Genomic DNA, 13,030 nt, shown 5'->3' with positions numbered 1-13,030 from the left:
TACAAAACTAGTGTAAACGTGGTTCACAGTAATGTTTTATACTTTATTTATTTTTAAAAAAATTATTTTATTTTATAAATTTTAATGAGAAAAGGGACGGACTGCTAACGACGTTAAATAATAATATATACCTGGAAATTACGTTTTAACTCTAGTACGTTATTGGAAAGAACGTTTTAAGCATATATCATTTAATCCTACACTAGAACAAAAAAACCATAATTTAATTATATTAAGATTGTGGAAGAAAAACCCTCCAAGGAAACCCACTTCATTCTCCAAACCTACCTTCAAGTTACAGGGGATAAAATTAAGAAGAGAGCTCGCATCAAATCTCGCTCCAAAGGCACAATGAAGTTGATGAATGCTGTATCTGAAGAGTGCACGAATTTGGAAGACCAACCCATCTTCTTGCTCTTCCATAGTTGATGCTTAATCTTTACTCGATTTGAAATCGTTTTGCTCTATACAAGAGATTTGAGAGTGTTGATCGGTATTGTAGTTTAAACACACTGGAAAAGATTGGAGGTGAAATTTCGAAACTTTGAAAACGTCTGCAGATTTTCTTTAAAAAGGTAAAAAAAAAACTTTGATAAAGAAGAGTTTTTTTTATGATTCAGGTAATTTTGTCATACATTGATTTAGTTTATCTTATAGTTGATGAATTTGTTATTTTTCTTTTTGTTGAAAAATGACATTTTAGTTCTTTTTTCCTCTTTTTATGATAACTAGCAAAATATTAATGGTAGCAACAGTTTATTGCTTCCTTGTGCTCATGTGAAGTTGATTGTTTCAATGTCTTTTTGGGATGCCTGTTGTTCTTTAGAGTGTCATTTGTAGCTATCCTTTAAAAAGTTTCAGAAAAAAATTTCGCTGGTGTATAGTGTCTACAAATTTATTGTCTAAGAAGTGAACTTTCTCCTAAGATCATTTAAGCCTTTTCAGACATTGAGCTCACATATATGATAAGAAATTATATGTACTTGAAACTATATTTGAGTGAAGATATTCAATTTTCTCAGTTGCGAGTTGTGACTCTTATAGTAAAGCTTATATTTTAATTGATATGATTGAAAATGTTGTTGATGAAGTATTTGAGGAAAGCTTCAAAGTTACGTTGTATTCTTACATCTGTATAGGTATTTATTTTATGGCTGCTAATAAAGCATACCAATTGGATCTCGGTCCACTTGATCCGTCTGTATTAACTGGACAGCTCACTCATAGGTCACGAGATATATGGATAGGGAATGATAATATGATTTTGAACACAAGGAAATGTGATGGGAAGTTTTGGGACCTAGTAAATGAACATCCCATTCATCCACGAGTCCTAGATGTGATTAAACTATCTGGATTATATGGTGTTTATAGGTCTCATAGGCCTGTTACTGATCGTAGCTTAATAACCGCACTAGTTGAGAGATGGCGGCCTGAGACTCATACATTCCACTTTAGGACGGGTGAGAGTACGATCACTTTACAGGACGTGGAGATATTGTATGGCTTACCCGTGAAAGGTAATCCTGCAGTTGGATATGAGCCACAGAGGTCTGTAGCGGATTGGCAAAATATTTGTCAAAGATTATTAGGTTTTAGTCCACAACCTCAAGACTTTAAACATAGTAGTCTCAAGGTCTCTGCACTTAATGCGCACTTGCGACTTCAACCACGATTACCCGACTTGGGAACACAGGATATGGTCAACGAGAAAGCTAGGTGTTATATGTTTTGGATGATTGCTGGTTTACAATTGGCAGACACATCTAGTGGTCTTTTAAAGCTTATGTACTTGCTTATGCTGGAGGATATCACTACAGTAGGGTCTTACAGTTGGGGTAGTGCAACCCTAACATATTTATATCGTTTTCTTTGTAAAGCCTCCCAAAGAAGCCAAAATGAGATTGTTGGATTCCTACCACTACTTCAGGTATACTCAATAATTACACTTAGTATTTATTGAATTTTTATCTAGTTTATGATTATCTATTATGTTCAGATTTGGGCATAGGAGAGAGTTACCGTCCTTAGGCCTCAGATTGTAGCAAAAAGAGATACAAGGAATAATTTCCCTGTTGGTTTACCAAGGGGTCCACATGCTTCTAGATGGTATGCACATTTTTGTTGGACCGACACTACCAAACACGTGTTAAGAGTTTTCAGGGATGCGCTGGATTCCATGACAGAAGATCAGGAAAGATTTTGTACTAATTTTCTCTTAACTTTCGTATCTATAGTAATTGTGAATAATTTTTTTATAGTTTATTTGGGAACCATGTTCTTCTGACATCATTGAGAGTCTTCCCGAATATTGCCGCGTTGGAAGAGACATATGGCGTGCTAGAGTTCCAATTTTTTGTTGGGATGTTGTTGAGGTTCATTTACCCGATCGAGTTATAAGGCAATTTGGATTGGTACAGGCGATACCATCTTCATTTGCATTTGACTCTACACATTTTAACCATGATCGTCGAGGAAGATCAAACACAAATTGGGAGTTAGAGCATGCACAATGGTTGCATTTTTGGAACCATATTGACGAATATGTATGGAATGCACCAATCCTTCATGGATCACTTTGGTATGATGATCCCTACCTTATTTGGTTTAGACGTATTACTCATTTTATCATTGGTAATCGTATTTCGAGTCCTCAACAACAACAAGGTTACTTGCCTAATGCGACGACATACGAAACAATGGTAAGTTTGATATTAGCTTATTAATTGTTGGAGCATAAATGATTTCTTCCGAACTATAACTAGAATCTAGATTGTTGAGTACCGTTTTTCTTGTTCCAATATATTCCCTTTAGGTGGATGTATTCGTATATGGCTTTTTCATTCTTATTCGAGTCATGTTCAAAAACATCTTAGATGTTTGATTCTCTGTCAAATTTTATTCGATGGACTGAATGGATTAATTTTAAATTTTGAGGCAAGTTTTGTTATTTTGGACAGGTGCGTCATATTCATTTGATGGTTAATAAAGTAATAACGCTCGGTGAAAATCCATCAATGGAGGAATTTTACGGGTTTCATGCAATGGTGCGGGATGAAGGATCTTGCAAGAGGCAGATAGGATTCATGTTCAAGCAAATTATAGAAGAGAGGATATAATGTCTGATCATTTGCATCCTCCTATTCGTCGGCGAAAAAAAGGTGGTGTTGCGAGTAGGAAGGTACGTGCTGTTGAGAGAGGTCGAGCACCTATTAAAATGGGTGAAGATGATCAAACCACACAAGATTCCCAAGCAGTCTCGAATTATGAACCAACAAACATTGAGAATGTGACGTACATAACACCACAGACTCTACAATATCAAGGAACCCAAGTCTTTCATCACTTGAAAATGTATTTGGTAGTAATCAACCTCAACATTTTGACAACACCCCAAACTTTGTGGATGGTGATGAGTTAAAGGATGCAAATCAAGGTGCAAACCAAGGTGGTGAACCATCGGTGAAGAAAAAGTGTACAATCATTCCTAAGCTTTGTGGGACTGGTATGTTAAAATCTTCACATTATTCTTAAATAAGTGTTCCTTTTTAGTTGAATAACTGAAAAATTGTTCCTACTTTTAGGGAGTCATTATCTTAATCAGCACGGCCAAAAGAACAAAACAAAAGTTTCTGTGTTGACAAAGAAAAAAGGCAAAGGATGAATCATGTGGTCCCAAGTAAGCTCTAATCAACATGAAGAAAAAAAGTTTGTAATTTTTCTCTTGAGATGCATTACTTTACTTTCAGAATGGTGCTTAGCTTCAATTTTTAGTAGTTTGAAATTTATATTGCAGATTGGATATATGAAGAAAAAGAAGATAACTTGGAGCTCATTTTTCACTCTTCTTGCAGATTGAAAAAGTTTTGCTCATTTTTGTTCTTCTTATGTAAAAATTAAGTCTAGTTTTTTGAAACTCCGGCAAGAAACTCCATTTTGTGGTTAATATTTTTTCACTTAACTTTGTATGGTGTCAAGTATTTTAGTATTTGTAATTTTATGTATTTTGTACTGCTGACCATGTTTGAGGTTGACATATTAACTAATACCAAGTAGATGCAGTTGACTATTAATCAAGAAATTTGGTTACATGTATATGTTGCATTTGATGGTGTTTGAATATTTATTTAAATTGATTATTGAAGTTTATGGTTGCAAGTTATTTAAAAGTTGGCTTCAGTTGCAGAAACTTGATTGTTATAATTGGGCGCATTTCTATGGGGAGCTTGAAGAGCAAAGTGCATATCATTTGGTGCATTGACATAATGAGCAGTAGAAGGTAGAGAGAGCATGGATAACTGACTTGTATAATTGTTGATATTAGAAGTAGAAGATGCACTTCCATCAGCAATACTACTAGTGTTGTTGACGTTCCTAATATCATTCATCTGCTCACCTCTATCCCTATTAATATTATCTTCTGCACCCAACATAAATTTTACACGTGGGGTTCCCCTATTACTACCATTACCACCATCTGTCGTCGGCCCTTCCTCACCTGGGGGTTTCTTCAGACATGATTTCAGCTGCCCAGCCTTTCCTGAGGACCTCGAATCAATTGCCCCATCTTTTGGTGAGAAAGTCCCGCCACTATCATTCTTGGTAGTTTTGGTGTCTTGTGCTTCAGCCATCACTTCTCGAATAGAGCATCTCATGTTGGTGTTCCCAAACAAATTCACTTAACTTTGTATGTAAAATAATATTTTTTCACTTAACTTTATATGGTGTCAAGTATTTTAGCAATATAACCGGAAGATATATATAAAAAAATTAATTATTATTTGAATTACATTACAGTAGCTAGCTGAAAGAAAATTATTAAAACTAGACATTGACCCACATTTGGAATTAACACAAGTAGACTAATCAACAATTGTCCACTTAATTTTAATTACGATCTGGACATCGACGCCTATCATGTACGGTTTGTCTACATAATCCACAAGCTCACTCATATACAGCAGCACCACGATCCATCTCGTTGGGTATTCTATTGTTCCTTGTTCGATTGAGAGGACGATAGAATTCATTACTTGCCATTCTAAAATTAGGAGATGGCCAATACACCGGTGAGAAGGACCCAGAATATGTTGCAACATAATTCTCTACAGTGAAATGTTCACTAATAAAGTTTCTAGCTAGCTCTCCCATTCTACCAGTAACCTTCATGACGTGTGAACATGGGAAATGCAAATTAACCCATTTTCCACAATCAAATTTTCTTTCATTTAGTGAAACAAAATGAGGATTACCACCAGTACCATCAACTTGTATAGATCTAACCTCATATACCCCTGTGGGTATATTCCAATAAAAAACAAAGTGCCTTTTTGAACTTTCATAGTTCTTCTCCCACTTCATTTTGAACCTTTCTGTCCACAATTCATCTTGTTCTAGTAGCTGTTGCGCTTTTTAGACCTACGAGTGTATCGTTCAACAGTTTGCTCTAATTAAAGTCTGACCATAAAAGTGACCGGCAAGCCATGTGCTTTTTTCAACACTCCATTGAACGACTCTGAAGATTTGTTGTCAACACTCCCCATCTTTTACCACCATCATGGCTAACCGTCCATTTCTCCAAGGGGATTTCCATGAGATATTCATATGCATCTTCATTTTCTTCTCTAATTTGCCAAATCAAGGACTCAAATTTTCTTACTTGATGGGCTGAAGCAGCCCTCCACATCAGCCTACTAAGATCCTTGTTTGGAAATCGAGATTGAAAATTACTCTTAAATGCCTTATACAATATCGATGAAAGACTCGAGGCTCCTGAAATCGCTGCAGCTCCTGCAAACTTGTCAATATTCCTTTTGCCCTATCAGATATAACACAAATATCTTCTCTATCTTTTATGACATGTGCACTCAAATTCTTAAAAAACCATTTCCATCTTCTTTCGATTCTTTGTCTACAATAGCAAACGCTAGAGGAAGAATATTATAATTTTCATCAATTCCAACAACAATCAATAATTTAATCTCATATTTTCCATACATATGAGTTTCATCTGCTGAAATAACAGGGCGACATGTTTGGAATCCATCAATGCATGACTTGAAAGCCCAAAATACATATTTAAAAGTTTTTACCTCTAATGAACTCATAGACTCTTCGTGTTTCCATTCCACAATTGTTCCATGGTTAAAATATTGAAAAGCTGCATAAAATTTGGGTAGGTCACTAAATGATTTCTTAAAGTCACCATACACCAATTCAAATGCGCGTTGACGTCCAAGCCACGCTTTTCTGTATGTTATTTGATGACCAAATTTTTTGTGAACCTTGAAAATGACATCTACCACCAAAACCTTAGGATTTTTTCAATTTGATTAAGAATCAAAGATGCAATTAAATTGGTATTTAGATTGGCATGACCTCTAGAAAGCCCCTCAGTCTCACATCTATGATTTTCAATATATTTTCCTATTTTCCAAAGGTTATCTCCAACCTTTCGTCCTCGGAGAAACCACAAGCAACCCAATGAAGTATGAAACTTGCATCTTGCAACCCATAAACTCTTGTTTGATGTCACCACCTTGAATTCTTTATTTTTTTTCAAACTCCAAATTGTCACAGCTCGTTTTAATTTTTCTTTACTATTAAAAAACATACCTTTTTAAAAAAAAATTTGTGCCATATTCAGACCAGACGGAACAATACTCCATCTCAGATTCACATGTAGACATGAAAATGTCTTCTCCGTTATCTAATATTCTAAAATTGGGTACATCATTTTGCACTTCAGACACATCCCTTTCAAATTGATTAGGAAGATTTATACCAATGTCATAGTGAGAAAAATCTCTAGCATCATTGATATCTTCATCTGATTCACTTTCACCATCATCTTTTGAAGGTTCATCTTTCTCCGAACTTTCTTCACTAATTTCAGCATTTACATCACTATATGGATCAACATTGTTCTCATTTTCTCTGTGGAATTCAATTAAATTTTAGAAAATTATGAGACATAGAAGCTTGTTTTAAAATCAGTAATTTATACTCGATAAGGTTATTACTTAAAAATGTTAAGGTAATTAATAACAAAAAATATCACTATCTATCTATATATGTATATTTATAATGAGTAAAATTATGTTATCAACTAATTATATTAAAATTCATTAAAACATAAATTTGTTCTTTTACCTGCCCTCATATTTCCTCGGGCTATTGTCAACATGTCTTTGGCTACTTGAACCTTCGCCAAATGATCGTTGGTCACGCATTAACAATTGTTGAAATGGTGGTTGAGCAATCGGCTCTGCATAATGAGGTTGACTAACCGTGGCATATCCATAATCTTGAGACAATAAATTCATGTGATAACCATGTTGACCACTAATTTGAAATATATCATTTTGATTTGTTGATTTGGTCTTTACATACATTTCCAAAACATTTATGTCAATCTTATCCGCAAAGTTTTGAGGTATAACAAAAAATTGTAGCAAAGATTGATCATCCTTAATTTAAAACTCAATGAACCTTGTATAGTTACCTTAAATCGAACAAGGATATTTTCCCGAAATATCCATTTGAATATTTTCACTCGTTGTACCCATTTTCTCATGCAATAATTCAACCAATTCAACATACTTCATTGAAGTATACATGTTAATAATCATTCTAGCACATTCAGTATACCTGCATCCGTTCATTTCACTAAATATTTTGCCACCCCAGTACAAAGCAACCATCACATTATGTTCAAAATTTGCCATTTTTATTCCTACACATAAAAATAAGTCATCTTTCTAAGTAATAAATCAGAAAAATATTTGAAAGCTATGGTAAAAATAATAACACAATATGATATATTGACTTGACTTATTTAATTCATACCTTTGTAAATATTGTTTCAAAATTGGGCTACACAAACAAAATTAAGAATGAAGATTGTTGGAGTGTATAGAACATTTGTTTCAACAAGGTTCATTTTATAACCATTTGTCGTCAGTAAAAAAATGAAAAAAATTGACTTTAACATAGTGTCGTAATTGATAGTCACGATTTAATGTAGAAACGTGATCAGCCGTAACGTTTTACGATCTGTAAGATTCCAATGTAGCAGGATTTTATTCTTAATCCGATGCCCCATGATTAAATTTACATCAAAAGTGATTGGCAGTTACGTTTTATATAAGAAATGTGATTATCAGTTACGTTTTATAATCTGTAAAATACAAAATTCGATTCTTTAATTGCAGAGACCGTGACTGGATAAAACGTGTCTACAATATTAAAATATAAAACATTACTTGAGTAGCGTTTTAGCTCTAAAACGTGATTCAAGATAACAAAGTATAAAACGTTATTGTCAATAACGTTTTATTTCTGTTTGCTCCGTGAACTTTTGCTTTTTTCCCATTAATTTTTTTAAAATAAAATAAAGCATAAAATGTTAATGTGAACCATGTTTATACTAATTTTGTAAATAAAAATTAAAAATATACTATTTTGATACATTGATTTATAGAATGGCTTATTTTGGTAAAACATTCTGAAAATTTTTCCTTATCATTTTTCCACATCCGCATTTAATTTTTGATGGAGATTTTAAACCATATGATATCTCTTGGAAAAAAGTAGAACACTAACTATATGGAGATGACACATAAATAGAGACGTAAAATAAATATTTTAAGTCATAAATAAAGATAAAATACTCAAACTTCTTTCTAATTAATATTTTATTTAGAAACGTGTAATACAACAAATAGTTCAAGACAGAAAGAGTAACAAGTTATGCTCGTACTAAAAGAGGTGTTAATTGTCTGCATAGAGCACCCTGGCTCGTCATGCAGGGACGAAGACTTTGATTTGCATGCAGTCAACTGCAACTTGCATTTTATGAAGAATTCATCTTTAATCGGACTCAATACAAACACTAAATAGCAAGGAGAAGGCTCTCATGAAAAAACAAGACTTCTAGGTAGGGATAACAATGGTGCGACGTGGATACGGGGCAGGGTGATTTTAAGGCTATGTGGGGTGGTTTTAAGGTTAATGTGGGGTGGGTTCGATACATGGAGGGTAGTGGGTTTTTAAAAAAAATTAATGTGGAGAAGGGCGGGTTGCGGGTATATGTGATTAGAGTTTTAGTTTTAATTTTTTATATGTTATTGAGTGATATAGCATTATTTCTTGGAGTCAATTTCCTAAATAGTCACGCAAGTTAAGGGAATTACCTTGAAATATCATTTATATTTCATTTAGGACCAAAATATTGCACAACTATCACTATTTTTCTCCAAATATACTTGACACTTCAAAAGCATCACTCTCTCCTAGTTGGCATGACATGTCATTAAAGTCCTTTTTTAATAAAAGACTAATTTAATTTATTAAACTCATTTAACTAAAATAATGATCATATTATTTTTATTTTTTAAAATTAATTTATTAAGAATAAATTTTCATACTTGAAATCTTTTATCATAATTACATTTTTTATTTTTTTTTATGTTATGCAGAATACGTTTTAAAAACGTACTATAATCTCATCAATTTTGAATACTTATAAACACATACATTCAAGAAAATATTGATATATATATCACTCATGAACGCTAGTTACTTCAATTAATCATAAATTGTATAATGAATTAATAATATTAAAGGTCGATTAAATATTTAAAAATAATAATTATTTGGGTGCTTCGAAATCCATGTATACTTAAAATATCTTTTTTTTAAAAGCAAATAGTAAGTGAATAATATTTATAGAAAATAAAATTTCAATCTTTATTTATCAGTGTATTACTCTCATATAATATGTATATTATTGAATTATATTAGGAGATTCAATTAATTATTAATTTATTTATTGATGTTTAATTGTATGAAAAGTTATAATATAATATAATATAGAATAAAGAATAAAAATAAAATTAAAAAAAGTTAAATAATATTTTTTTTCTTTCTTACTAATGTTTTTGTCAACCTTACAAATTATCTAAATACTTTTATAAAACAAATTACTTAAAATTTTCAAATAATTTAGTTAGGAATTTTAAAATTATCAGGTAATAAGTGTATACAGAGATTTTTTTTCCATTGGTGAAAATATATAAAGTTACTAGACTGTTTAAATTATTTTTCTTATAATCTTCATAAATTCTCATGTAATTTACATATTTATTTTGTAGAGACATAAATTTGATGAATTAAATAGGCCTATTATTTTTATAAATGATGATTTAATGACATGTATATCGACTAGAATTTAAGGAGGCTTTTGAGGTATTTAGTATTTCTAATGGATAAAAAATATAATATTATTTTTTTTCAAATAAAATAATATCGGAAACATAAATTGCTAAATACACAATTAATATCATTGTAATAGTTAATTGACCTTTATTATTATTGATTTATTATACAACTTATGATTAATCGATGTAAATTAGCGTTCATGAGTTATTTGTATATCAATTTTTTTTGAATGTATGTGTTTATAAGTATTCAAAATTGATAAACTTATAGTAAATTTTTAAAATGTATTCTTCATAACATAAAAAAATAAAAAGTTTAATTATGATAAAAGATTTTAAGTATGAAAATTTATTCTTAATAAACTGATAAAAAAAATTTAAAAAAATATGATCATTATTTTAATTAAATGGTTTCAATGAATTAAATTAGTCTGTTATTATAAAAAAGACTTTAATGATATGTCATGCCAACTAGGAGAGAGTGATGATTTTGAAGTACCAACTATATTTGGAGGAAAATAGTGATAGATGAGTAATATTTTGGTCCTAAATGAAATGTAAATGATATTTCAAAGCAATTCTCTTAACATGGATGACCATTTAGGGAATTGACTCTATTTCTTGAGATAATTTCACTAAATCTACTAAATTATTCAATATAATAAATGAAAATGGTTCAATACAAAATAATATAATTTCTTACATGTTTTTTTATTGACATCTAAAAAACAAAATTTTAAGTCACTATCCCATGAAACTTATACAACGTAATGAAAAAATAAATTTTTTCTTATGAGTTTTATTTTAAATATTAAACATAACTAGAAAAAAAATATTTAAAAATTATGTGGGATGAGATCATGCGGGGTAGGGTGAGACGAATTGAAAATGAAAAGTATTGCTATACGAAGCGAAGTAGAACAAATTAAAAATTTTACAGGTTAAGCTTAACTCCCACCAACCAACCTTATACCACCCCATTGCCATCCCTACTTCTAGAAAGAATTACATGTGGACGTGGAATAGTGGCTTGTGGAGAATTTTCTTAATCATTATTCAAAGGTAATATTGATATATGTGATTAATGTCAAAGGTGTGCCACATGACTCTTATATAAACTGCCCAATGAGTACTTGTGACAATATCAAACGACGTGATAAAAAAATAGAAAGAAAAGATGTCCACAAACATGGACAATTTGAGATATTCTTTTGTTTTCTTCCTCCTTTCTTTTGTGACTTATACTTATGCTACCTCTTTCAAGGTCCGAAACAATGTCCATACACCATCTGGGCGGTGTCGACCCCGATAGTGGTAATCGACGCCTCAATCCAGGCCTGACCTGGGTCATCGATGTGCCGAGGGTCACTACGATGGCACGTAATGGGGTCGTTCTAATTGCAACTTTGATGGGCTGGTAGAGGTTCTTGCCAGACCGGTGATTGTGGTGGAGTTTTGCAGTGTATCGGGTGGCGCAAATCGCCAAACATCCTAGCCGAATATTCCTTGAACCAATATAGCAACCTAGATTTCTAGGACATTTCTTTAATCGAAGGATTCAATATACCAATGACTTTCGCCCTGATCAATCCTAGTGGAGGAAAATGCCACGTGGTTCAATGCACGGCCAATATAAATAGTGAATGCGTTGGTCAACGTAAAGTACCCGGAGGATGTAACAATCTCTGTACCATAAGTCAATGTGGTCCTAATGACTTGTCCAGATTTTTCAAACAAAGATGCCCTGATGCATATAGCTACCCAAAAGATGATCCTACTAGCTTATTTGCTTGCCCTAGTGATACTACGAATTATTGGGTTGTTTTTTGCTTTGCTATAAGTGGTATGGAAAATTACTAAAATAATAACTATCTTAAAATTATTTTATGTTAGTGTGATAATAATATCTTGTGTGTACTTGTGTGATGGTTGTAGTACTTCAGGCTACCGGTCTTGTACGGATGCTAATTATATATGAATAAATAATAATATCATTAATTGTGTGTAGTTATTTCCTTTACTTAAACGATATTTTCTTGACTTTTGTTTTTATTGGTTGAACGTGAAACTAATTAATGATTTACTTGTACATCAATGGCCTGGTAAACATTTCTAGTGCTAGCAAATTGGCAGGTCTTAATTCATATCGGATATGGATAATGATTACAATGTTTATTAGTTGGTACGATTTAATTTTATCTATTATTGATTTAAATTTTAAAAATTTTGGTCTATAAACACACTAAATCGATAATCAATAAAATAGTCCTTATCGATTTTCAGTTAATTGACTATTAATTTGATTTTTTATTTAACCGATACGAAACGCTCTTCTTATTTTTCTTTTTGCCCTTTAACTTTGCTTCATTTTATATTTATGTTAGGGGTGGGCATAAACACCGGAAAACTGAAACACCGAACCGAACCAAAATTTTTCAGAATTTCGGTTTCGGTATTTCGGTTTTCGGTTCGGTATTCGGTTATTTTTTTGTATTTTTTGGTATTTCGGTTCGGTTTTTGGTATGTATTATTTTGGTTTTTGGTATTTCGATTTAAACCGAAATATTACACTATAATTTATATTATATTAATTAAAAATTATTAATATTAATTAATTTTTTAAAAAAAGAAATTAAGAAATAGAAACCCTATAATTATACTACTGATTTTCTTTTTCTCCTTTCCTCTTCCTCTCCTCTTCTACCTCTTCTCCTCTTCCTCTTCTCCTCCAGCAGCGCCGGCCGCCGCCAGAAGAAGCAGCAGCGCCGGCCGTCCAGGCGTCCACCAGAAGAAGGCAAGAAGCAGCAGCA

At 32.1% G+C, this 13,030-nt stretch overlaps 1 protein-coding gene and 2 pseudogenes across 1 annotated transcript; 2 read left to right on the top strand and 1 right to left on the bottom strand.

The window, feature by feature from the left end:
- The first annotated feature begins 252 nt into the window (after positions 1 to 252).
- LOC107004413 lies at positions 253 to 3,709 on the top strand (annotated as a pseudogene).
- A 1,238-nt stretch (positions 3,710 to 4,947) lies between these two features.
- On the bottom strand, positions 4,948 to 5,361 carry LOC107003872. The gene has a single exon (XM_015202131.1). It carries the CDS (start codon positions 5,359 to 5,361, stop codon positions 4,948 to 4,950), a length of 414 nt encoding a protein of 137 aa, XP_015057617.1.
- A 6,024-nt stretch (positions 5,362 to 11,385) lies between these two features.
- On the top strand, positions 11,386 to 12,125 carry LOC107003871 (annotated as a pseudogene).
- The last annotated feature ends 905 nt before the right edge of the window (positions 12,126 to 13,030 follow it).

Source organism: Solanum pennellii, chromosome 11, assembly GCF_001406875.1.
Source record: "Solanum pennellii chromosome 11, SPENNV200".
Classification (NCBI taxonomy): Eukaryota; Viridiplantae; Streptophyta; class Magnoliopsida; order Solanales; family Solanaceae; genus Solanum; species Solanum pennellii.
This window is presented reverse-complemented; position numbering and strand designations above follow the sequence as displayed.